We start from the raw sequence: 24,106 nt of genomic DNA on the forward strand, positions 1-24,106 counted from the left end.
CTTCCTGGGGAGGGAACCCAGAGTCCCACTTCCGGCCAGCAGAGCAAGGAGGTTCATTAAGCTGCCTTATCTTGAAGTTACCAGGTTTTAGGATCTACCCACTTCCCCTGTGCTGACTCCATACTCCGAAAGCAAGTAAACTTCAAGTAAAATTACCCTAGGGGAGAAGCAGGTACTGACAGACCAACATGAGTGTTTTCACTTATGAGCAGTTTTATTTCTCAGTGTAAGACATATAAATTGTTCTCACTGACATATAACTATTAAAAGAAAAATAAAATAAAACAATTTAAAAAGAAGAAATATAAATTGTGTTTCTGAATCCAAGTCACCTGTGGGGGTGTAGCCAGCATTAAAATAATCGCCAGGACCCATGCAGGCATCTATCTCTGAATGAGGCAGTGCAGCATAGCAGTTAAGAGCTCTTGGGTCAGACACAGATGAACTGGTTGCATGATCTTGGCTCGTTACCAAGATAAAGTGACACAAGGTGTGTAAAGCTCCCGAGCTGCAAGCCAGGATCTTCATACACATACATTTTAGAGGATAATAGTCCTTTCAAAAGACACAGCTAAAGCCAATAAAAATAAACAGAAAAATAGGATCTACTTTTTAGTGGAATCACAGGTTTGGGTGCTTTGGATTTGTTTTATCATTATATAGGCACTTGTGTGTGTCTGTATTTTTTTGAATATACAACATTTTAATGAGGTACTGCACACTCCCAGGGAAAGCAATTCAATCTCTAATCCCTGGCTTATGATCTCCACCTCTTTTCTACCTGCTGAGCTAAGGATGAACAACAGAACTTCTCAATTGAATTCTAAGCTTGGGCCTAAGCACGCTGTGCCCTCTGCCTTTGAGTTTGCACCCTGGATGGCTCCCCTCCTCCCAGGAGACCCAGTAGGGAGATGACAGAGCATTGTAGTTTACATCTGAGCAGAGTAAACAGATGATGTTAAGGAGACTGTCAGTGAAGGGCATGATTATGCAAAATAAAATACAATAGTGACAAGAACAAGAAAATAAAACATGGTCACTCTTCCATCCCATTTCTCAGATGTCACTACAGTAGTCTCAATTACGGTAGTCTCAATTACGGTAGTCTCAATTCCAGTAGTCTCAATTCTTTAGGCTAAAGGTCGTAGGTCATCCAACTTATGCCCTGGCCTCCTTCTGGAATTCTTTTACCTAGCAGTTTCTGAGCCCACAGCTGAGCTATTTGTGACCCATTTGCTTCCACTATCTCATTTCTTGACCTCAGATGGTAATCAACTGATCAGGAAGACAATTTCCCCAGGGTTGAGTGTGGTCCCTGGGTTATGATTTATGGCTATACCTTATGTCCTCCTGCCCCCAGGCCCTGCACCTTAATCTCACCCAGAAGTGGCAACACCAGGAGGAAGGAGGCAGTGAGTGGTGTCGGCTGGGGATGGCACACATCTGCCCATGAGGACAATGGAGACAACCCAGTGCTCCATGAGTCACAGGTCATCCAGCCAGTTCTCTGCTGTTTCCTCTTCTTAAGACGCTTCTTCCCCTCTTTTCCCTATTGACCATAGGCATCCTTTAGACCGTCCTTTTCAGAAAGCCATCCCCCACTCACCCCGTCCTTCCAGGCTGGGCTATGCCCCTTCCCCTGAACTCCCATAATGCTGGGGTTGGACTTCCCGTAACACCCACCACACTGTGCTGTAATTTCCTCTTTATGTTTCTCTGTCTTCCCAAGAGCTCTTTCAGATATAGAGCAGGGTTTTTTTTCTCTATATTTTCAAGTCACCAGTGGCCACCACACTGCTTGGTTCATAGTTAACACAAACTAAATGGTTCTAGAGAATGTGATTACATGAACTCTAACATTACTGGAAGAAAACAAGATGAAAAGAGGTGAGATGCCTTGTTTAAAGTCATACAACTGGTTGCCAGGCTGGTTCAAGAACCCAGGTCTTCTGACTTCAAATCCAGTGCTCTTTCTATGCAGCTACTTCTGTGCCAAGCAAGGATGGTGGTGAGCAGAACTGGCAGCAGCCTGAGTCCCCAGGTACCCTGGCCATCCACTGGGCATTGGGGAAAGGACTTGATCAGTAGATTGAGTGTCCTCTCCTCTATCCCTTACCACCCGGCCCCATCCCATCTTCTAAAGCAGTCATTTCTATTCCAAGTCGTCCAGGTGATTCAGCCAGGGATCAAGTCCACATGGTACTTGGGTTGATATGAGTCCTGTACTTAGAGGAGAATAGGTAACTGCTCCTTCTCAGGAGCTCAGGGAGAAACTGGACCCTCGGCCCCAGAGCCCAAAGAAGGGAATGACCTTCCTAGTGAAGGAGGCAGTGAAGGTGTAGATGGGCTCTCGGGTGACAGCGTTGGTGAAGGTCACCCAGCCCACCTCATAGTCAAGAGACACCCTCACCTGCCAGGGCTGCTCCTTCAGGGTCAGCCGTGTGGGGAAGGAGCCCAGAGCCGAGACGAAGCCCCAAGCCAGCCTCACAGCCCACACCCCCTCCTCTGGCCGCAGCCGAAGCTCCCCCTTCCGCTGCACATCCTCGCTCACCACGCCCATGGTGCAGCTGCCCCCATGGGCCAGGTCTATACTCACCACCCACGTGTGTCTCCCCCCTGTGATGCCAGTGTGGGCCAGAACACAGGTGGCCCGGTCAAAACGCTGGGGGTTGTCTGGTGAGTTCTGCCATTTGTAGGAGAACTGAGCTCGCTGGTGGTCCTCGGACAAGAGGAGCTTGGGGTGGGAAGTCTGAGGGTCTAGAGAAATGTGAGCTGTGGGGATAACCAAAAGCGACAGATGTCAGCAGACATGCTATTACCTCCAAGGAAGGCATAGAAACTCCCCCTGGGCCCCTCCTGTTAGTGTTATTATTACCAAAAACATGTATAGTGCCTACGTGGACCAACAGTGTGGAACCACCTGGGAACTTGTTAGATATACGCTCTCAGAATCTGCATCCTAACAAGATGCCCAGGTGATTCGCACACAGGTAAAGCCTGAAAAGCCTGCCTCAGAGGATGTGAAAGCTCTCGTTTAGTTCAGTGTGGTCCTCGGGAAAGCTCCTCTTCTCACCGCAAATTGGTTGGTTTCCAAAGCTGTGTGTGCCAGCTTGGATCTCCTGGGGCTGATACACCACATTCTCCCCTCCTCCCATCTCTATCCCAGAGCGCAGCGACATTTCTCCCTTCAGTCCAAACTTCATGATTCCTCCCTGTTTTCCTCCCAGGGCACTGGTGACTCATTTACAGTCTTCCCTCCTGGCAGGCTCTCTGGCTCACCTCTGGGTTATTCACTCTGCCTCAGTAATTCTGAAACTGTCAGAGTCTGAGGACCACTTTTTAACACCAAAAACTGCTGCAGAGCCTTGCATTTCGTTACTTTTAGTATTCATAAATTGAGAAGCTTCCATAAATTTAGGTCCATCCGTGGGGTAGAGAACCCCCTCCGACAACTCCGTGACTCCCAGGGTCTTAGGCTGGTTGATTGAGAAATGACAGCCTTGAAGGGGTCCATTCTGTTCATTTTTTTCCCACCCACAGGCCGCCCTCCTTCTGTCATCTGTGAAATGACATCTGAGAGGAAGCAGGGGTTCCTCACAGTTCTAAAGAGGTGATTATAAACCCAGATCAAAGTCCCCTTTATCCAGAAAGCATTCCCAGATGGACTTTATCCCATTCTGCATTTTCTGCTTTAATCTTTCTATCTACTCAACATGCGCAGATCAGGATGTGAGCTTCATACCACGAATGTAGTATGTGTATGTGCTTGTCCTTTCTTCATGTTTCTCCTGAGAGCCTTACAAACAATGTGACACACACACACACACGTATATATACACACATGTATTATATACACACACATATGTGTATATATAATATATATGATGTATATATGTATCCATGGGTGTTTGTTATGACTATTGTCATGGTCATAACATAGTCATAGTGCAAATCCTGCAAAATTTTCTCTCCTTTCCAAGGACTTCTCATTCCCTCCCATCCTGACATAGGCTCCTTACCTGGCTCATAGTCCAACTCAAAGCATAGTTTTTCTGTAAAGAAAATAAACCAGGATGAGATTTTATTAGTCTTACAAAACCATCAGACACTTAATGATGAGAAAACTGAGGCCAAGAAGAGGGAAGGGACAAGAAGAAGAATGTAAGCTGGAATCCTCTAGACCAGTGGTTCCAAGCTTGCATCAGAATCATCTGGAGCTCTTGTTAAAACACATCTGTTTCAGATTCAGGTGCTCTGGGGTGGAGCTGAACATCTGTATTTCTAACAATTTCCTGGGCAATGCAGCTGCTGCTGCTGGTGGGAGCCCCACTGCCCTAGCCCTGAGCAAACAGGGACCATGTCTGCCTTGCTCACCTCTGTACCCGCAGAGCCCAGGACATAGTAAATGCTCAAGAAATATCTGCTTAATGAATAGAGAAATGGGTTCATTTATTTATTATTCCACTTGGAAATAATTTTGGGGAGAGTCAAAGGTCAGCCTTTGATTAGAGTGAAATTTCCTTCACTGACAGGTCACTGGAAGTATTTGCAGGAAATGGAATTATGGGAAAAGTCCTTCTAGGGTGACATAACTGTGGGTGGGTCATTTAAAAATTGGTGTCATCATTCATTCTGTCATGGTTAGTGAGGAGGTGGTTGGCAGAGAGCCATGTCCCATTCCTGACTCTCATCCAAACCCTCCCCCACACCCTACCACCACTCCCTGTTCCGGAAAAGGAAGTGGAGCACAGTCCCCGTAGGACCGTCTAACTCTGAGCCAGACTAACAGAAAGAAAGTGAGAAGGAAGGAGGGACGAGCCAGATACCACAGGGTCAAGATAAATACTGTTGTTGGCTATTAATTAACAATGTTCATCATCAAAAACTTATCACATATTACAAATGTTGCTGTGGGATTTTTTAACTTATTAAGAATGATATATTGTTAATCATTCTCTTTCATATTGCTTAATGACCACTGATCAGATTTGTTGAATTATTTTAAAATCTGTTTAACTTTTTCACCAGAAATATTCACCTTTATTCTCTTTCTTCATTGTCACAATATCCTAATAGGCAGATTTTATAAAAATCTGCAAATAAGGAAATCAAGGCACAGGAAGGAATAAGGCTTGCCAAAGTCACACCTTTCATCAGTGGAGCGTGGAGGCCACTCCTAAACCTGGGCTTCATGGCCACCTGCGCTCTGTGGAGGCCTGGGGTTCTCTTACCCAGAAACATCTTCATCTCCCTCTGCAGCGGGAGGGCCTGCTGGGGAAAGTCCCGAATCCTCTGGCCCAGCTCTGGCGACACAGCCACCGGTTTCCGGCACTTTCTGGTTTCACATCTAGGGGCACAGAAATGGCTGGGTCTGGGAATTATCATCCTTAATAATGTCTCCAGACTCAGCTGGTCATCTTCTAATAGGGCATGAAGGCGCTAGTTCCTGCAGGCAGACGTACTTCCTCTAGGATGAATCCCACTGCCCATTTTTGGGCATCTACGGATATACCTGAGAAGGCATTTGGGTATATAGAGGTTTATATGTAAATTTGTATCCTTAAGTGAGAATGTTATATACTTGTGTGGCAATAACTAGGCATGCAGTACATGTATGTATATTTATATGGAAAAGGAAAAGAGAGAAACTATATTGCTTACCTTATTAGAGTGCTTCTGATGTCCTAGGAGAAAGAGATACCAGGGATTCAGTTTCCAGCTTCTCCTTTCCATTTTTCTTTCCTTTCTTTTTCTACTTTTATTTTATTTATTTTTTGTTTGCTTGTTTGTTTGTTTGAGAAAGGGTCTCACTCTGGTGCCCAGGCTGGAATACAGTGGCGTGATCATGGCTCACTGCAGCCTCAACCTCCTGGGCTCAAGAGATCCTCCTACCTCAGCATCTTGAGTAGCTGGGACTACAGGTATTTGTCACCATGCCTGGCTACTTTTCTTTTTTCTTTTCTTTTTTTTTTTTTTTTTTGTAGAGATGGGGTTTTGTTATGTTGCCCAGGCTCCTCCCACTTTTCTTATGACTGGAAAAGACAAAATATATTTCTAGCCCTGGACAGGAAAAGGATACCAGATGCATAGAGTCACAGAGCATTAGGACTCACCCACCTCTGTGGATCAGAGCCCAAAGCATTTATTTTTTAGATAAAGATGGTGAAGTGACCTTCCCCTGCTCACTGGAGGCAAAGTAAGTCTCATACCAAGGTCTCCTGTTTCTCAGTCCTAAGAGCATCATTCTAAGTCATTCTGCCTTTCCAATACTTTGTGGGGACCCCAATATCTCTCCTCCAGTGTGAGGAAGTGAAATAGACCAGGACAAACTTCCTGACTGGTGGTTGGTGACATTTAGGTTATAGAGAATGGTTTGCAACGTACTTAATACTTTTTCAAAGTGCTACTTTCACTTCCATCTTACTGTTGGATCCTCACAAAAGCCCTGTGAAATATTTAAGGAAAGTATCCTCCCTATTTGGCAGATGGTGGGACGGAGAGGTGGAGACCAGAGAGCAAAAAGTGACCAGGGAACTCTTGGAAAAGCATGAACTAGAATTGAGACCTTCTGGTCCTCTGACCCACCTCCCATCTGGGATACAGAGATGTGTGAGTCAGGGAGACATGGCTTAGGCAAGACAAAGATGCAAGAGTCACAGGACAGCACAGGTGGGGCAAGGTTCCGGTTCAGGCCTCACCGTCAGGAGCTCCCTTGCTGGCCTCTCATTCTTCTCCTCCAGTTCTTCAATAAGAGCACTAAACCGGCAGATCTCCCCAGCAACCAGCAAATCAAATTCATCCCGTTGCTTCAAGATGTCCCCATCCAGGCTCTCCAATTGTGCTAAGAGGATGCTCTGCTGTTCCTCTAGAAACTTCCTCAGGTGTGCGAACTCAGAAATCACCTGTTGTCTCTTGGTGGACACCTGAGTCTGAGGGGGCAGGAGGCGAGCCCAAGAGAAAGTTTGCTTCCTCCTTCCCCCTCTGCTCCTCTTCCTCCCCTGTCCCCAGGTAGATCTGGAACTGTGTCATGGTTTCCTTTTCACTTGTCATCCCATTTTGGGAAGCAAGACTCACACTGTTGTCTCAGCACCATCTGCTGCAGCTTCTAAAAGGGGTAGGGCTTACAGGAGGTGTAGGAGGAGGTGGTGGGGACACCCTACCTCCTGTCTTGTATGAAAAGCACATTATGTACACAGCCCTGACCTACTTTACAGTTACAATCTCATTTAATGCTTACAGTAATTCAATGAGGTCATGATGATTTTTACTCTCCATTTTACAGATAAGTAAACTGAAGTTGGAGAGTTGCTTGAGGTCATAGAGTTAGTGTCAGAGTCAGGATTTAAACTCGTAATAACTTCAAAGCCCTATAATCTATGTTGCCTCAGTTTCAGGAAGACACTGGACCCTGAGGAAGGGGAAGAACCTGGGGAAGGGGTGATGACTTACCAGGAGGACTTGCATCCTTTTATTTTCTCTTGACTGGACTTCTTGAATCTCCTCTCTCTCTTTTCTTAGACATTTAAGACACTTATGGATTTGTTCCTGGGGAGAAGGAACATAAAATACTCAAGATGGAAAATGATTTGTTCAGGTTTGTCTGGTCATCTGACCCTCTGCCTCCAGGAATGAAATGGCCCCAGGAGAGGAGTCCCTTCCTTAGCTGACAATCCCTGAGCCTTCACCACCCTGACAGCTTACTCCCTTTGGGTCTTGTTCCTCTTGATTTGTCTCCAAGACTTTGGGTCAGGACTTTCCCCCTTTATCCTGTGCCATTAGAGGCTGTGACTTGGTTTTCCCACTTGAGTCTTTCTTCAGGTTTAACATTCTATTGTGTTTTGCTTCGGGTAAGTGGTATCTGGGGTCTGTACTGAGTTTGATATGCCCCGCACTGAAATCATTCTGAGTTTCCGACTCATCCCAAAGGAACATGTGTAAATAACAACCCTCCCTTGTTACTGAAATCAATTATCTGTGTATGACTCCAGAGGGGAGAAGAAACTTGGGTAATGTAAAAATAATTGATAAATTGTTTTCAAAATTATTTGCTCCAGAATAGAGTTAGGAACAGGTACACACACATGATAAATATGTGTGTTCAAAGATATGTTAGAATTCTCACTATCAACTGCTAATTAACTAATTAAGACATCCACACACAGACTTGTACTAAAACGTAATTCATAAGCACAATGCATAAACAACTAAAACCAGCACACATTCATTGAATGACAGATAAAATGGCATGCCACATACATTTACCCAGCCTGAATATATGTAAACATGAATTTATTCACAAACAGGAGCTCTCAGTTACACTTACACACTCAAATATATACATACTCAGACTCCCATCCAAACACACCAGACACACTTCTAAACATGCAAACATTAACACATATACACACTGTTTGTACAATCATTCCCTCAAATGCAAACTTCAGACACACCTGATCCATGGCACAGACACACACACTCATGTTTGGTCACTCATTCATTCAACAAGTACTTGTTGAACTCCCGTTATCTGTTGGCCACAAGTGAACACAGAACACACTCAACAAAACATAAAACATAAACACAATTTTCCATGCCTGAGTCTACTGCCTGGGTGATCATGTAAGTAAGGAGAAAGAATTTGGCCCCCGGGTGGCCTAAATAATCCACAACTCTGCTGTTTCTCTTAGTCCAGTCCAGTCCACCCTGGGATCCCCCAGTTCCCCTTTCCTACCCTATAGGGAGCCGCCGCATCCTCCAGGAAGCGCATGGTGTGGGTAGCGTGCTCCCCAGCCTCCCGGCACACCACGCACAACTGCATCTCATCATCCTCACAGAAGAAGTAGATCTTCTCTCCGTGCTCTTGGCAGACATCCTCCTCTCCCAAACCCAGTGTGGACACCAGCTGGAGGCGCTCAATGTTCTCCACCACATTAGCCAGCTGCCAGTTGGGCCGGAAGCTCCCAGGACGGAAGGGTTCTTTGCAGAGTGGGCAAGTAGGGGACTCCTCCAGGTCTGGGCCTGGTATCTCACAGTAGCGGGTAAGGCAGGCCCGGCAGAAGTTGTGGCCGCAGTCGATAGTGACCGGCTCCCTCAGGGTACCCTGGCAGATGGGGCAGTTGACTTCATCTGCCAGGCTGGTCACAGAGGCGGCAGAGGCCATGCTGGTACTGCTGCTGTGGCTTCCTCAAGGCCACTCTCTCTGCTTGGCCACGGGGGAAGGGCTGGGTCACACACTCACACACCCACACATGCACATGGCTGGACACAGGCACATACTAAATATGCACCAGCACCCATATCATCACACACTTGCATCTCTGGCAGCCAGGGTTCTATTCTCCTGCCAACAGCAGAGATGGGAAATAGCAGAGGAGAGGAAGGAAGAGGGGCTCACAGCATTTCAGAGGTGACCTTAGATGACCATAACCAGGGGCTGGCCATTTCTTTCTGCCCATCCAGAGACACTCACAGTAGAAGGAAAGTGGTGATATGTCAGCTGTCCACTGTCAAAAGAAATATTCTTTTGGGGGCAAGTGGGAGACTGGGTCACAGAGTGGAGATGCCACTCCAGCCTTTCTGCCATATGGCCAGCTGTCTCCAAAGAGATTGGAGGTATCAGCCAGCCCAGGGCTTGCCCATCAGCAAGCAGGAGAGTGTGGGGACTCAGATAAGGTCCTTGTGCCAGGGTGTACACTGCACCAGCAACTTCAATGGTGATGCCTCAACTGGCCTGCTGCAGGCCTCAAAAGAGGCTGGAATATTCCCTATGATGGGGAGGAGAAAGAAAACTAGTAATGGCCAGAATTTATTTACAACGACGGTACAACTTACATTGATACAAGCAATTTAAAAGTATGATCTTATTTCTGTGTCTGCTCTGCAACATCAGTGCTATTAGGATCTCCATTTCATAAATGAGAAAGCTGAAGCCCAGCCAGGTTATTCAGCTTGCCCAAGGCACACAAGTAAGAAGGTGAGTGACCATAAATAATTTGCTGTCAGATCTGTCTTCCGAACAATGCTATTCAACATAAACGCAAAGTGAGCCACATATGCAATTTAAAATTTCCTAGTGGCCATATAACAATAGTCTAAACAGGTGAAAGTAATTTTAATGATGTTATTTTATTTAGTCCTATATTTCCAAAATATTATCATTTCAATATGTGATCCATATAAAAAGTCATTAATAAGATATTTTACATTTTTAAATTTGTGAAAAGTCTTTGAAATCCGGTGTGTTGGCCGGGCGCGGTGGCTCACGCCTGTAATCCCGGCACTTTGGGAGGCCTAGGCGGGCGGATCACGAGGTCAGGAGATCTAGACCATCCTGGTTAACACGGTGAAACCCCGTCTCTACTAAAAATACAAAAAAATTAGCCTGGCGTGCTGGCCGGCGCCTGTAGTCCCAGCTACTCGGGAGGCTGAGGCAGGAGAACGGTGTGAACCCGGGAGGAGGAGCTTGCAGTGAGCCGAGATCGCGCTACTGCACTCCATCCTGGGAGACAGAGCGAGACTCCGTCTCAAAAAAAAAAAAAAAAAAGAAAAAAAAGAAATCCGGTATGTATTTTACATATACAGCATGCCGCCATTCAGACCGGCCACATTTCAGTGCTCAGTAGACACATGTGGCTGGTGGCTCCTGTATTGGACAAACTAGTTCCTGGGCTGCACTCGTGGCAGGAAGAGCAGAGATTGGATGGGAAGGGGAGGTAATAAAGTGATTAGAGTAAAAAGGGAGCAACCACAAGGGGCTAGGCTGATCACCCAGTGGGAGAATGGGGGAAGGCCTGGTTTTATCCACAGATGTGTGCATGGGTGAAGGACCGTGGCTGCAGATCTTGGTCTTGGCGTGAGGTGTGGGAGGAGCGTAGGGCTTTAAGCCAGGAGACTGGGATCGTCCCTGACGTGATACTTTCTAGCTTTGTGACCTTTGGAAAGTCACTTTACATTTGGAAAGTCAGTTTACATTTCTTTCTCTGTAAAAGGAAGGTAATAATGTTTGCCTAGAGGGTTATTAAAATTGAATGTAGTAATATAAAAATACTAAACCCTAGATAAATGTGGTTGAAACTGATTATCTTTCTGACTAATCGTTTTCTAATGTGTATCAACATAAATCATTTGCATTATGGTTTCTTGCCTTCTCCCCGCTACAGTAAAAATAAATAAATAAATAAATAAATAAATAAATAAAATAGTCCAGTGTTACCAGAACCCCAAAGGGGACTGTTGTGCCAGGTGGTGGGGGATTTGGGACCGTAGGAGGGGCCACCATGGGCAGATGTGGTGAGGGAGGAAAGGAGAGCAGAAGAGGGGACCCGATGAGCAATCCTTACACCCTACCTGCAGTGTCGAAACAGCGTCCCGCCCACACACTTCCCGCAGAATCTCCCGAAGTCCACACCTCTCACTCCAGCCTGGACTTTGATGCTGTGGGCACGCCTCAGAGCCAGAAGTTTATGGCTCCCACCTGCTCAATCTGACAGGAAGCTTCTGCTCCCCAGTTCTCCCCAGCCACTGTGGTCTACAGATTCCAGGAAACCCATCCCCCTGTGACCTCATGGTGTGCTCTGTTCTCCACCCTAGGGACCAGAAGGAGCCAGGAGTAAAGAACTGGCTTACTTGGCCGCCACTGGGAAATTCTGGGTAATTCGAGACGCCCTGGAATTTGGACCCACTCCGCTGATAGGTGGTGGCCAGGGTTCTAGGGAACACAAGAGGCGGAGCCAGGTGGCTTCCCTGTGCTGGCATTCTTGCCTCTCTCTCTCTTTCTCTCTCTCTGTCTCTCAGCCTTGCAGCCGTTTCCCTCTGCGATTCATGTAAGTGTGACTCGATTTCAGGGAAAGGGAACTCGCGTGGGCTGAGGAGACCGGAGTGGACGGGCTGGGGAAGGCACCGTGATGCCCGCAACCCCGTCCCTGAAGGTGGTCCATGAGCTGCCTGCCTGTACCCTCTGTGCGGGGCCGCTGGAGGATGCGGTGACCGTTCCCTGTGGACACACCTTCTGCCGGCTCTGCCTCCCCGCGCTCTCCCAGATGGGGGCCCAATCCTCGGGCAAGATCCTGCTCTGCCCGCTCTGCCAAGAGGAGGAGCAGGCAGAGACTCCCATGGCCCCTGTGCCCCTGGGCCCGCTGGGAGAGACTTACTGCGAGGAGCACGGCGAGAAGATCTACTTCTTCTGCGAGAACGATGCCGAATTCCTCTGTGTGTTCTGCAGGGAGGGTCCCACGCACCAGGCGCACACCGTGGGGTTCCTGGACGAGGCCATTCAGCCCTACCGGGTAAGAAGTGTAGCTTTACCTAGGGCCTGTTTGGGGCAGGATGATGTCCTGTTATGAGGGGAGGAAATCGGGGGGTATCTGGATGAAAGGCTTCCACATCAGGGAACCCTAAGGTTACAGGGACTTTCGAGGCATTCCCAGACTGAAGGCAGATAGGGCTCCACTTGGATATGTGGTAGTTCCTGGTCTGGGGGGAACTTCAGCTCCAGCTCTCGGAGGACCCCACAGAGGTGGAGTGCAAAGAACTGTAGCCTTGGCTTCACTCACTATGGAAAGAAAGCTCCAATGCCGAGTGGGATCTTCTGCAGATTATGGGCAGGGTAAACTTGTTCTCCCAGGATCCAGACTGGAAATGGGATTTATAGGGCCCTGACTGCCAGGGCGCAGAGGGGAGGGAGGAGCTGGGAAGGGGAACCTGCTAGCACTGCTCTTCTTCTTGAGAAAGGGAGGGTGGCAGTAGTCCAGAATTGTGAGAATTCCCCATCTGGCCTTGGGGCACTTTCCTGTCAGCCTCTCAGATCTCTCTCTTGTCATACAGTCACCAGGTCTGGAAGTGGTTACCTTAGAAACACCTCCCAAATCTTTAATTCTGCCATATCCTCACAGCCAGATTCTCCCTATCTCTTGCGCAGACTTTGCAGTCTCCATGGCATTTCCTGTCTCCATTCTCACCCTTTCCAGTCACCTTCCAATCTGCTGGGAGACAGATCCTCTTAAAACACAAAGTCACTCATCTGCGCAAAATCCCCCCATGTATACCTAGTGCCCAAAGAAAGTCCAAGGTCTTTAGCAAGACATTCAAGGCCCTTTGCAGTCGGGATCCTTCCTCCCTGTCCGGCCTCATCACTCAGCCTCCCTCCTCAAGGCACCACGTGTCTGGCCAGACTGAGCTGCGCTTGCTGTTTTTTCCTGAGTTGTCTTATTCATTCCTGCTTCCGATACTTTTTGCACATAGTCTCTTCCTCCTAGAATACTCTTCTCCCCTCCTCCCACCTCTCTCTCTCTTTTTAAGTATACAATTCAGGGGCACTAAGTCCTTTTCTCTTTTTTCATTATACTTGTTCTGGGATACATATGCAGAACGTGCAGGTTTGTTACATAGGTATGTACGTGCCATGGTGGTTTGCTGCACCCATCAATCCGTCATCTACATTAGGTATTTCTCCTAATGCTATCCCTCCCCTAGTCCCCCAAGCCCTGACAGGCCCCGATGTGTGATGTTCCCCTCCCTGTGTCCATGTGTTCTCATTGTTCAACTCCCACTTATGAGTAAGAACATGTGGTGTTTGGTTTTCTGTTCTTGTGTTAGTTTGCTGAGAATGATGGTTTCCAGCTTCATCCATATCCCTGCAAAGGACATGAACTCATCTTTTTTATGCCTGCATAGTATTCCATGGTATATATGTGCCATATTTTCTTTATCCAGTCTATCATTGATGGACATTTGGGTTGGTTCCAAGTCTTTGCTATTGTGAACAGTGCTGCAATAAACATATGTGTGCATGTGTCTTTACAGTAGAATAATTTATAATCCTCTGGGTATATACCCAGTAATGGGATTGCCAGGTCAAATGGTATTTCTCGTTCTAGATTCTTGAGGAGTCGCCACACTGTCTTCCACAATGGTTGAACTAATCTACACTCCCACCAACATTGTAAAAGCATTCCTATTTCTCCACATCATCTCCAGCATCTGTTATTTCCTGACTTTTTAATGATCACCATTCTAACTGGTGTGAGATAGTATCTCATTGTGGTTTTGATTTGCATTTCTCTAATGACCAGTGATGACAAGCTTCTTTTCATAGGTTTGTTGGCCACATAAATGTCTTCTTTTGAGAAGTGTCTGTTCATATCCTTCACCTACTTTTTGATGGGGCTCTTTGTTTTTTTCTTGCAAATTTGTTTAAGTTTTTTGTAGATTTTGGATATTAGCCCTTTGTCAGATGGATAGATTGCAAAATGTTTCTCTCATTCTGTAGGTTGCCTGTTCACTCTGATGATAGTTTCTTTTGCTGTGCAGAAGCTCTTTCATTTAATTAGATCCCATTTGTCAATTTAGGCTTTTGTTGCCATTGCTTTTGGTGTTCTAGTCATGAAGTCTTTGCCCATGCCTATGTCCTGAATGGTATTGCCTAGGTTTTCTTCTAGGGTTTTTATGGTTTTAGGTCTCACGTTTAAGTCTTTAATCCATCTTGAGTTAATTTTTATTTCAGGTGTAAGGAAGGGGTCCAGTTTCAGTTTTCTGCATATGGCTAGCCAGTTTTCCCAACACCATTTATTAAATAGGGAATCCTTTCCCCGTTGCTTGTTTTTGTCAGGTTTGTCAAAGATCAGATGGTTGTAGATGTGTGGTGTTATTTCTGAGGCCCTTCTTCCGTTCCATTTGTCTATATGTCTGTTTTGATACCAGTACCATGCTGTTTTGGTTACTGTAGCCTTGTAGTATAGTTTGAAGTCAGGTAGCATGATGCCTCCAGCTTCATTCTTTTTGCTTAAGATTGTATTGGCTATGTGGGCTCTTTTTTGGTTCCATATGAAATATAAAGTAGTTTTTTTCTAATTCTGTGAAGAAAGTCAATGGTAGCTTGATAGGGATAACACTGAATCTATAAATTACTTTGGGCAGTATGGCCATTTTCACAATATTGATTCGTCCTATCCATGAGCATGGAATGTTTTTCCATTTGTTTGTGTTCTCTCTGATTTCCTTGAGCAGTGGTTTGTAGTTCTCCTTGAAGAGGTCCTTCACATCTGTGGGCACTAAGTCCTTTTCTCTCCCTCTCTATTCAACTGGAAATTTATCTTTCAAGGCACATTGTAAATGTTTTCTGCTTTCCAAACCTTCCCTTAGGCCTACAGGCAGAGCTGACCTCTGTGTTCCCATCTCACTGTGTGTACCCCTGGACTATTGCATTTATCTATCTGTATTTTAATCACTTGACATTGACTTCTTCCTGAGATTGTGGTCTCTTTAGGGCAAGGACTGGGCCTTTTCCACCTTTGAACCCCTCAGCACTCAACGGTGTGCCCAGGATGTGATAGTTAATAATTGTGAGTTGAATTATTAATTCAGTCACCTCTATCCACCCATTCTTCTCCCCACAGGATCGTCTCAGGAGTCGATTGGAAGCTCTGAGCATGGAGAGAGATGAGATTGAGGATGTAAAGTGTCGAGAAGACCAGAAGCTTCAAGTGCTGCTGGTACAGGCCACGTCACTGGCTACCTTTTCCTTTGAAGGTTTTCTTAAGAGACTCTGGGGAAACCCGTTGGCTGGTATCTGTTTCCTGGCTGAAAAGAACTGACAAACTGTTCTCATTCACCTTCCTGTGGCTGCACAAAGGCATTTGGGATCTCAGACCATGAGCACTAGAAGTGGTTCTGATGTCTTGCAATCCAAGATCCATCTTGTATATCACATTTTACAGAGCAGAAAACTTAGGACCAGAAAAGCAATGCTCCCAAGGCCACATAGCAAAGCTGAAGTTCATGAGGAACCTGGATTTCTTGACCCTTAATTCATTTTTCTTTCCATCCTAGTCTGTTTGCCTGAACACACCACCTTCAGGTGGGAAGCCTGGGGTCAAAAACATATGTTAGTGTCGGGATTCTAGTCCTGACTACAGGCTGACCTTGAGGACAGTAGGCTGATGGTATGGCTACATCTGGATCCCTCACGCCTCTTTTTTCATGCTATAAAATTATGGAGGAATCACAGTGTGAGGATTTCTGGTACCTTGACCAAGGAGAGAGTGTGGGGACAAAGCAACCTATCCACCATCCCTCAGCTCTCATCAAAGTATGCCCTGTAGTTGGTGATTTCCACGGCTAAAACCAAAATTACACACTCTCCCACTAAGTTGTGTTGACTCCAATCACAACTTACTTTTGCCTCTAAGAAATTATTACAGTCTTCCCCACCTAACTCTAAGAAGGCATAGTAGGGTTACGATGGTATTGTAGTTGTGGAAATATTTTTGAAAAGTTCAACATCATTCTGAGAGCATAATGTAGCATTATTATTAGAGTATCTAGCTAAGACAGTAGCACAGCCCTCATCATTGGTAAGTTCATCCTGAGACTTAACTACTTCTAGGCATATTAGTAAATGGAATGAGTCTTGGAACCAGTTACTCCCTATCCCTGTTAATCAATAATAAGTATACAGATGATCATCCTGGAAGCTATCTCTGAGCCCCTTCCTAACCATGTCTGCCTTTTATCCCTTGAAGACTCAGATCGAAAGCAAGAAGCATCAGGTGGAAACAGCTTTTGAGAGGCTGCAGCAGGAGCTGGAGCAGCAGCGATGTCTCCTGCTGGCCAGGCTGAGGGAGCTGGAGCAGCAGATTTGGAAGGAGAGGGATGAATATATCACAAAGGTCTCTGAGGAAGTCACCCGGCTTGGAGCCCAGGTCAAGGAGCTGGAGGAGAAGTGTCAGCAGCCAGCAAGTGAGCTTCTACAAGTGAGAGACACCTCACCACTTTGTAGGATAAGAGAGGGACTCCACGGGGAAAGGGGTGGGCACCATGCTTTGGGCTGGAGAGAGGCAGGAAAGGGAAGTGGAGAGAGGTTAAGGGGGTGCAGATCCAGAGGGGCTGGAGACTTGCCCAAGTCATACACTGTGGTCATGTTAAGGGCTTTAGGGTCAGACAGTCTTGGATTTGAATGTTGGCTCTTCCAATTGTGTGACTTGAGTGAGTCTCTTAGCCTCTCTAAACATGGCGACAGCAATAGCACCTCCCTCATAAAGTTATTGCAAAATTATAAGAAACAATCCATAAAAAATGCTTGGCATGATTCCTGATATACAGAAAGAACTCAATAACTGGTGTCTGCTATGGTTATGAATATGTGATCCTGGCTCACATCAGGTCCAGCTGATAACTGAAGGCAGGCCCCTGCTCTCTACCACCTCCTAATCATTGCAGACACAACCCACCCCCACGATAAGGCTGAAACAGGGAAACCAGCACAAATGAACTGACTACAGAAACCCAAATTAGTAAGAAAACATGATGTAAAAGAACAATCTAATGAGTAGGTAATTAAACAGGACAACTCTGCAGAAGGAGAGTTTTGAGCTCATATTTTAAGGGAAAAGTGATGTACAGAATCCCTGACAGGAAGGACTTATGGAAACTAAATGTATGTTCTTGTCTTTCTTTTGCAGGATGTCAGAGTCAACCAGAGCAGGTAGGGCCCACTCCCCGGTCCTGCCTCCTTTTACTCAACATCAAGACTGAATGGGAAGGGGCAGGGGCACTTACTGCCACCCACTTTGCCAGGAAAGCAAAGGCACTCTGGCAGACACACTGTCTCATTCAACTGTGCACAAACAGTCCAAACTAACTAAAGATTTGCATTCTAAAGGTTCATTTTTAAATTGAGTGGTTGGTATTGGGGACACATTTTTTCCCCTAGAAGTGAAGTTATAAATAATAATCATGTTTTTAGGTTGATCCAGGAACATTTATTTAATCTATGAAATTATTAGTACTTGAGTCAGTATCTAACACCATTTAAAATGTAATTTAAAGGGGGAATACTTTCTGTAGACTATGATAAGCATGGAAACCAGGAATACCAGCCTGTTCTTTCATTCATTCATTTTTTACACACATCTCTGGTTTCCTTCAGAATTTTCTAAATGCTACTGTAAAAGGACAGCCACCAGGAGCCAGAGACATTGTAAATGCATGGCCCTTTCCTTCCCTGTCTGCTATAAGCATTAGCAGTCTGCACTGAGATGAGGAGAGGTGTAGTGACTAGGGAACACTTGTCACGTGCTTTGTGCCTATTCCCGTGCAGGGAGGATAAACCCAGGGTCCATGAATCAGGAAGTGTCTCCAAACATGCTTTTCAAAGAGCATTAGAGGTTTAGATCTAGAAGGGCTTGGAGGTCTTCCAGTCTGAGGAAGAAACTGAGACCCAGGGGGTGAAGAGTCTTCAAGGTAATGCAGCAAGTGTCTAATGAGGACTGAGCTGGGACCAGAATCAGGAGTTTTTTTCATTGCAATATATATTTTCGTTGATCCTTTTTTTTTCTTCCCTTCTAGCCTCTTTTCCTTTACAAATAGCAGCATACATAGGGTAATTTAAGGCTGTTTTCAAATGGTACCCTGTTGCCCTCTAGAGACCAAAAGGGGTAATGATCTCTGTCCCTCAGCCCCTACAGAACTAAACATTCTCCTAGAGGGGCTTACCTCCAATTCTTGAGAAGTGATTATCCTTAGTTCCTCTGAGGTTTAACTGAAATGCCTCCTATTTTAGTAACTACACATTTCCAGAAAAAGTAAAGAAATGATACTAAATTTGATTATTCACCACAGACGCCAAGATCATTCTTTAGTCTGATTTCAGCCTCACTTGGTCTCACCCGAACATTTGTTTTTGGAATTTGGACCTAACTGGTTACCAAACCTGTCTGCAGGTGTGAGATGAAGACTTTTGTGAGTCCTGAGGCCATTTCTCCTGACCTTGTCAAGAAGATCCGTGATTTCCACAGGAAAATACTCACCCTCCCAGAGATGATGAGGATGTTCTCAGGTAAAGGGGAAGGCGCCACAGTTTTCCCCAGTCCCATTAGCTGCCCTCCTGTCTTCCACCCATCTCCATCCTTCTCTGCCCTTGAAACCTGGCTCGAGACATCTTCCCTCCCCAGAGCCTTCCCTTAGTGATCTCAATTTATTCAGGGGCACTATTCCCAGAGCATCTCCTCCACTCCCTAAGGACAGGTGCAGGACTGAGAGTCCAGGAGGGCGAGGACCCTTCTCCTTCACTAGACCACAGCAGAAGCCGAGTCTTCTGTCCTCATCTTCACATTGTACTCAAGACACCTTGCCCCTGGGGGTGCCTATAAGAAGTAATAAGTCACAGATCTCTCTTTCTATTTCTGCTTCCCTCAGAAAACTTGGCGCATCATCTGGAAATAGATTCAGGTAAACAACTTGGGATTTGGGGAGTCATTCTTCCATTCATCCATTCAATCCATGGCAGCAAACAGAGCAATAAAATGCATGAATTTTGGAGCTTGATTGCTTGAGTTCTCGATTCCAGTTCTTGCTAGCTCTGAGACACTGGGCAAGTTATTAAGCCTCTGTCCCACAATATTTTCTTCATCAGTAAAATGAAAATAAAAGTACTGTACCTGTCCCATAAGTAGCTGTGAGGACAAAATAAATTAATACATGCAAAGAGCTTAGTATATTACCTGACTCATAGTAAGTGCTCAATTAATGTCATCTACTTGTATAGATATTACTCGTTGAAAAATACTTATCAAGCCCTAGTTTTTTGAGCAGCATTGTGCTGGGCTCTCTACTGATTTGAGCAAAAAATGTGCAATTTTCTAAAAATCACATTTATTTTTAAATTGGTGCTTAGTTTAGAAGTTGTTTCCATAAGCATCACCTCACTCACTCTGGTATAGGTAAGTGCTTTTCAAACTTAATATGCAGAAACGTCTCCTAGGGATCCTGTTAAAATGCAGATTCTGATTTAGTAGGGTGGGATGGGGCCCAATATTCTGCATTTCTAACAAACTCCCAGGTGGTGGGGATGCTGCTGGTCCCTCCCGCTGCACTTTGAGAAGCAAATCCTTAACAGCACCACTTGCTGATTAGGTAGAAGGGCGGTTCAGAGAAGTGGCCCAATGGCAGGCTGCCTAAGTCCAGTACTCCTTCTGCCTCCCACGTGCGTTGCCTGCTCTAGGAACATCTGTGGTTGCCGCCCGCTGTTGATGTCTGCGCGCTCCTCCCTCTAGGGGTCATCACTCTGGACCCTCAGACCGCCAGCCGGAGCCTGGTTCTCTCGGAAGACAGGAAGTCAGTGAGGTACACCCGGCAGAAGAAGAACCTGCCAGACAGCCCCCTGCGCTTCGACGGCCTCCCGGCGGTTCTGGGCTTCCCGGGATTCTCCTCCGGGCGCCACCGCTGGCAGGTTGACCTGCAGCTGGGCGACGGCGGCGGCTGCACGGTGGGGGTGGCCGGGGAGGGGGTGAGGAGGAAGGGAGAGATGGGACTCAGCGCCGAGGACGGCGTCTGGGCCGTGATCATCTCGCACCAGCAGTGCTGGGCCAGCACCTCCCCGGGCACCGACCTGCCGCTGAGCGAGATCCCGCGCGGCGTGAGAGTCGCCCTGGACTACGAGGCGGGGCAGGTGACCCTCCACAACGCCCAGACCCAGGAGCCCATCTTCACCTTCACTGCCTCTTTCTCCGGCAAAGTCTTCCCTTTCTTTGCCGTCTGGAAAAAAGGTTCCTACCTTACGCTGAAAGGCTGAAGTGGGGCGCGCGAAGGGCGGCGAAGCGGAGACGGCGGCTCTCCGGGATCCAGCTCCGCCCCTGGCCAATGTGCAGCCCGGGGGCTCCCTGTGCCCGCGTGAGGCGAGAGAACAGGGGACTTGAGTCTCGAACAGCGGTTGTTTTTACTTTATTTATCTTAGGCCCTCAGCTCCCTGACGTCCTGAGCCTCCCTGTGACGCTCCGGCCTTCTCTGCACCTCAGAGTGCAGAACCACAGGCGGCTTCGGCTGTGCCTAGGGCAACAGCCAACCTAGGAGCCAGCTGGCTTTCGGGGAAAAAAAAGAAAAAGACATCTAAAATAAAATGTTTAAACTGTTTCAAAATAATTATCTTGGGAAAATCAGGGTTTTGCTGGGCTTGCACTAATTTATACAGTTAACTTCGTACTTTGACACACACCTGAAGATGCCTCCACCTTTGTAGGGCTTAGGGCCTTTTCATCAGCCCTGGGTGGACCCCAGGGCCCCTTCCTTTCCCCTCCCTTCTGGCCATTTCTCTGGACTTGTAGAGAATGTCCTAAGAAAGTGTGACTCACAGACCTCTGGATTCCATGTGTCCAATTAGCGCTGATGGGGCTGGAGAAAGGCTTAAATCCAATGGAATCTGCCTGTGTTGGCAATTTAGGGCCGAGATGGCTCGAGGGAGTAGATGCAGAGAGGAAGGGTGATGATCCCTCTGTGACCAAGACACAATCCTGTCCCTTCTTTTAGTCAGGATACCCCTGATGACAGACAGTGGGACAATCACCAGGCCCCATTGTTTAATAAAACGAGGCTTTTGCTCAGGTCTAACTAACCTCTCAAATATTTGTTATTATTGCAGTTATTATTTGGACACAGAAACAGACCACAGGTTAAAATAACTTTAAAAAGCAAAGTATTAATCCCTATACAAGTGATGGTTCCTTCCACCCCTACCCTTTCTCCTCTCAAGTTGAACACTCACATTCTCACCCTTCCACCCCAACCTCTGAAAAAAATCTGCCTTCAACTCCAATCCAGGTTCCCTGTAGTGTAAGACAATACCCTGTGTACAAGAACACCTTAGGGTCGGCACGGTGGCTTGCGCCAGTAATCCCAACACTTTGGGAGGCTGAGGCAGGTAGATCACTTAAGGTCAGGAGTTTAAGACCAGCCTGGACAGCATGGTGAAACCCTGTCTCTATTAAAAATATAAAAATTAGCTGGGCGAGATGGCAGGCGCCTGTAATCCCAGCTGCTCAGGAGGCTGAGGCAGGAGAATCACTTAAACCAGGGAGGTGGAGGTTGCAGTGAGCTAAGATCAAGCCACTGCATTCCAGCCCGAGTGACAGAGTGAGACTCCATCTCAAAAAAACAAAAAACAGGCGAGGCTCGGTGGCTCACGCTGGTAGGCCGAGGCAGGTGGGTCACCTGAGGTCAGGAGTTTGAGACCAGCCTGGCCAACATGGTGAAACCCCATCTCTACTACATATACAAAAATTAGCGGGGTGTGGTGGCAGACCAGCTACTTGGGAGGCTGAAGCAGGGGACTCACTTGAACCCAGGAGGCAGAGGTTGCAGTGAGCTGAGATTGTACCACTGCACTGCAGCCTGGGTGACAGAGTGAGACTCTGTCTCCAAGAAACAAACAAACAAATAAAACAAAGAACATCTTCATTATTGCATAAGCCCTGCTCCTAAAGCATGGGTCAGATGTTTTAAAGGCACTCAAAGAGTTTGGACCATATGTGAATTTTATTTAAAAATTTAACATGAATCTATGTGATGTGAATAATTAACCCTAATTTGACTGCTGGGGAAATAGAGGTTCTTGATATAAGAGAAACCAGACAATGTGGGGTTTCTTCTGCCCCCCAGTGTGGTGAGCAGAGCCATCCTTTTCTGACCCAAGTGGCTTGGTAGTCCAACCTAGTAGTAGTAGTAGTGGTAGTAGTTGTAGTATTGCCCAGTGCTTATTATAAAAGTTGTATATGCTCATGGTTAAGAAAATTCAAACATTTTCAAAGTGTATAAATAAAAACCTCTTTCCCCACCCACTCAACACTTCCCCTTGCCACTCCCCATAGTTAATCATTGATATCAATTTTTTGTACATCCTGCAAGTTTTGAATACAAATATATATTGCTTTCTTTTTTTTTACATAAATTAGATTATGCCATAAGTATTCTTTGCAACCCCTCCAAAAGAAAAACTATGTGCAGCACATGCTAATTGTACCATTGGTCAAACGTTACACGAGGCTATAAAGTTAAAAAATTTGTTTTAATTTTATCTTCATTTGAACCTTACAACAAGCCTGTGAAATACCTAAGACCTATTTTGTTTTTCTCATTTGGTGGTTGAGAAAACTGGCACACAGTTAAATGAACTTGTCTAACAATTTTCACAGCTGGTCCTTGTGACCTGCTGAAGTAGAATCTACCTGTCCTGGAGCTCAGTGCAGTCACATTTCCACCACACTCAGACTTCTAAAACAGACACATCCCAATGGGGCTTTGTTTCATTTGCTACCCATTGAATTCATGTTTTAGACAGGGCATTTTTGGTTTCATATGAAACAGAAAAAAAAAAAAAAAGAACCGATGAACCATAAGCACACTGTATTTCCAAGTCTCTGGTACTTCTAATTTTAGAGTGGTCCAGATAATTTAAAAGTGTGGATATGCACATTTGGAGGCTTTGTGCCTATATTAATAAATTGTTCTGCATAAGAAAGGAAAGACAAATTTAGAAGCCAAAAGAAATTTGGGAGTGGCTAAGACCTCAGGGTGAGGACTGAGAGCTGCCTAAAGGAAAAGCAGAGGAAAACGATTCATTTGGTGGTCCAGCTGGAGCTGCAGGATGGCTGTGTTCCTGTGTTTGTGATGTAAAACTGTCCTCTATCTCCCCTACAGGATCCTCTGCACAACCTGTCTTGCCCCTAATGCTTTTTGTAGGTGTTCCTGAATTCCAAGTGCTGAGTTCTGTCCACTACTGGGCAGGAGGCAAAGAGATCCCACAAAAGAATTGCTGGGCTGCTGGACTATGTGAGGAGCAGTCACACTGATGTGCCTCAGAGAACCAGAGGGGTTATTGTAAGGAGCAAGGTGGGACCTATAAGGGAATCTCTCTGGAGCCCAGGAACCGTGATGACAGTGAGCTGGTTGTAATGGGAACTAGAGCCTAGGCAGATGCATTGTCTCTCTGGTGGGCTTACTTTGCTCTGGATGTGGGGCCCATTCTCCTGTCTATAAGGAAGCTTTATAGACATGGCCTTTATGGCCTTTATTTTCTCTTTCATTTTCAGTTCTTTCCTTCTTTCAGACTTCCAGTGTAGAGCGTTGACTCAGTCATACCTCTCAGTTCTTGGAACACTATCATTATCAGCCCATGCAAGGTCTTCTGGTTTTATTTGTATTTTCTCCTCTCTCCCCAATTTTTATTCTCATTCTCCTCACTCCCATAGGCAGCTACTCCCTAATGCTTTTGTTTTTTAAAAAATTTTTCAACTTTTAAGTTCAGGGGTACATGTGCAAGATGTGCAGGTTTGTTACATAG

General features: G+C 46.1%; 2 protein-coding genes across 3 annotated transcripts; one reads left to right on the forward strand and one right to left on the reverse strand.

Annotated features, from left to right (window-relative positions):
• Window positions 1-199: 199 nt before the first annotated feature.
• On the reverse strand, window positions 200-20,617 carry TRIM10 (tripartite motif containing 10). 2 transcript variants are annotated; one of them, XM_004043560.5, is made up of 10 exons: window positions 20,549-20,617; window positions 12,150-12,277; window positions 11,347-11,585; window positions 8,732-9,764; window positions 7,450-7,545; window positions 6,699-6,929; window positions 5,662-5,684; window positions 5,232-5,347; window positions 4,020-4,052; window positions 200-2,772 (listed from the first exon to the last, which is right to left on the reverse strand). In XM_004043560.5, exons 4-10 carry the CDS (start codon window positions 9,158-9,160, stop codon window positions 2,255-2,257), a joined length of 1,446 nt encoding a protein of 481 aa, XP_004043608.1. In that variant the 5' UTR covers window positions 9,161-9,764; window positions 11,347-11,585; window positions 12,150-12,277; window positions 20,549-20,617; the 3' UTR covers window positions 200-2,254. The 2 variants fall into 2 exon arrangements, with proteins under 2 accessions (XP_004043608.1, XP_063563518.1); XM_063707448.1 differs by lacking the exons at window positions 11,347-11,585; window positions 12,150-12,277; window positions 20,549-20,617 and having other exon boundaries at window positions 256-2,057; window positions 2,597-2,772; window positions 8,732-9,291.
• Window positions 11,892-20,566, forward strand: TRIM15 (tripartite motif containing 15). The gene is made up of 7 exons (XM_004043561.5): window positions 11,892-12,284; window positions 15,393-15,488; window positions 16,518-16,748; window positions 17,457-17,479; window positions 18,717-18,832; window positions 19,192-19,224; window positions 20,049-20,566. Exons 1-7 carry the CDS (start codon window positions 11,904-11,906, stop codon window positions 20,564-20,566), a joined length of 1,398 nt encoding a protein of 465 aa, XP_004043609.2. The 5' UTR covers window positions 11,892-11,903.
• Window positions 20,618-24,106: the final 3,489 nt, after the last annotated feature.

This window comes from Gorilla gorilla, chromosome 5 (assembly GCF_029281585.2).
Source record: "Gorilla gorilla gorilla isolate KB3781 chromosome 5, NHGRI_mGorGor1-v2.1_pri, whole genome shotgun sequence".
NCBI classification, from domain to species: Eukaryota; Metazoa; Chordata; class Mammalia; order Primates; family Hominidae; genus Gorilla; species Gorilla gorilla.

What these genes read in the sequence shown, in the direction of transcription:
- TRIM10 (XM_004043560.5), bottom strand. Translation starts at nt 9,160, where the DNA reads ATGGCCTCTGCCGCCTCTGTGACCAGCCTGGCAGATGAAGTCAACTGC. An exon ending in CAGCAAGGGAGCTCCTGACG is followed by an intron (nt 5,685 to 6,698) that starts GTGAGGCCTGAA and finishes TCTTTCTCCTAG; the next exon opens with GACATCAGAAGCACTCTAAT. An exon ending in ATCAGAAGCACTCTAATAAG is followed by an intron (nt 5,348 to 5,661) that starts GTAAGCAATATA and finishes CTGTGCCCCTAG; the next exon opens with ATGTGAAACCAGAAAGTGCC.
- TRIM15 (XM_004043561.5), top strand. Translation starts at nt 11,904, where the DNA reads ATGCCCGCAACCCCGTCCCTGAAGGTGGTCCATGAGCTGCCTGCCTGT. An exon ending in CAGCAAGTGAGCTTCTACAA is followed by an intron (nt 16,749 to 17,456) that starts GTGAGAGACACC and finishes TTTCTTTTGCAG; the next exon opens with GATGTCAGAGTCAACCAGAG. An exon ending in GATGATGAGGATGTTCTCAG is followed by an intron (nt 18,833 to 19,191) that starts GTAAAGGGGAAG and finishes TGCTTCCCTCAG; the next exon opens with AAAACTTGGCGCATCATCTG.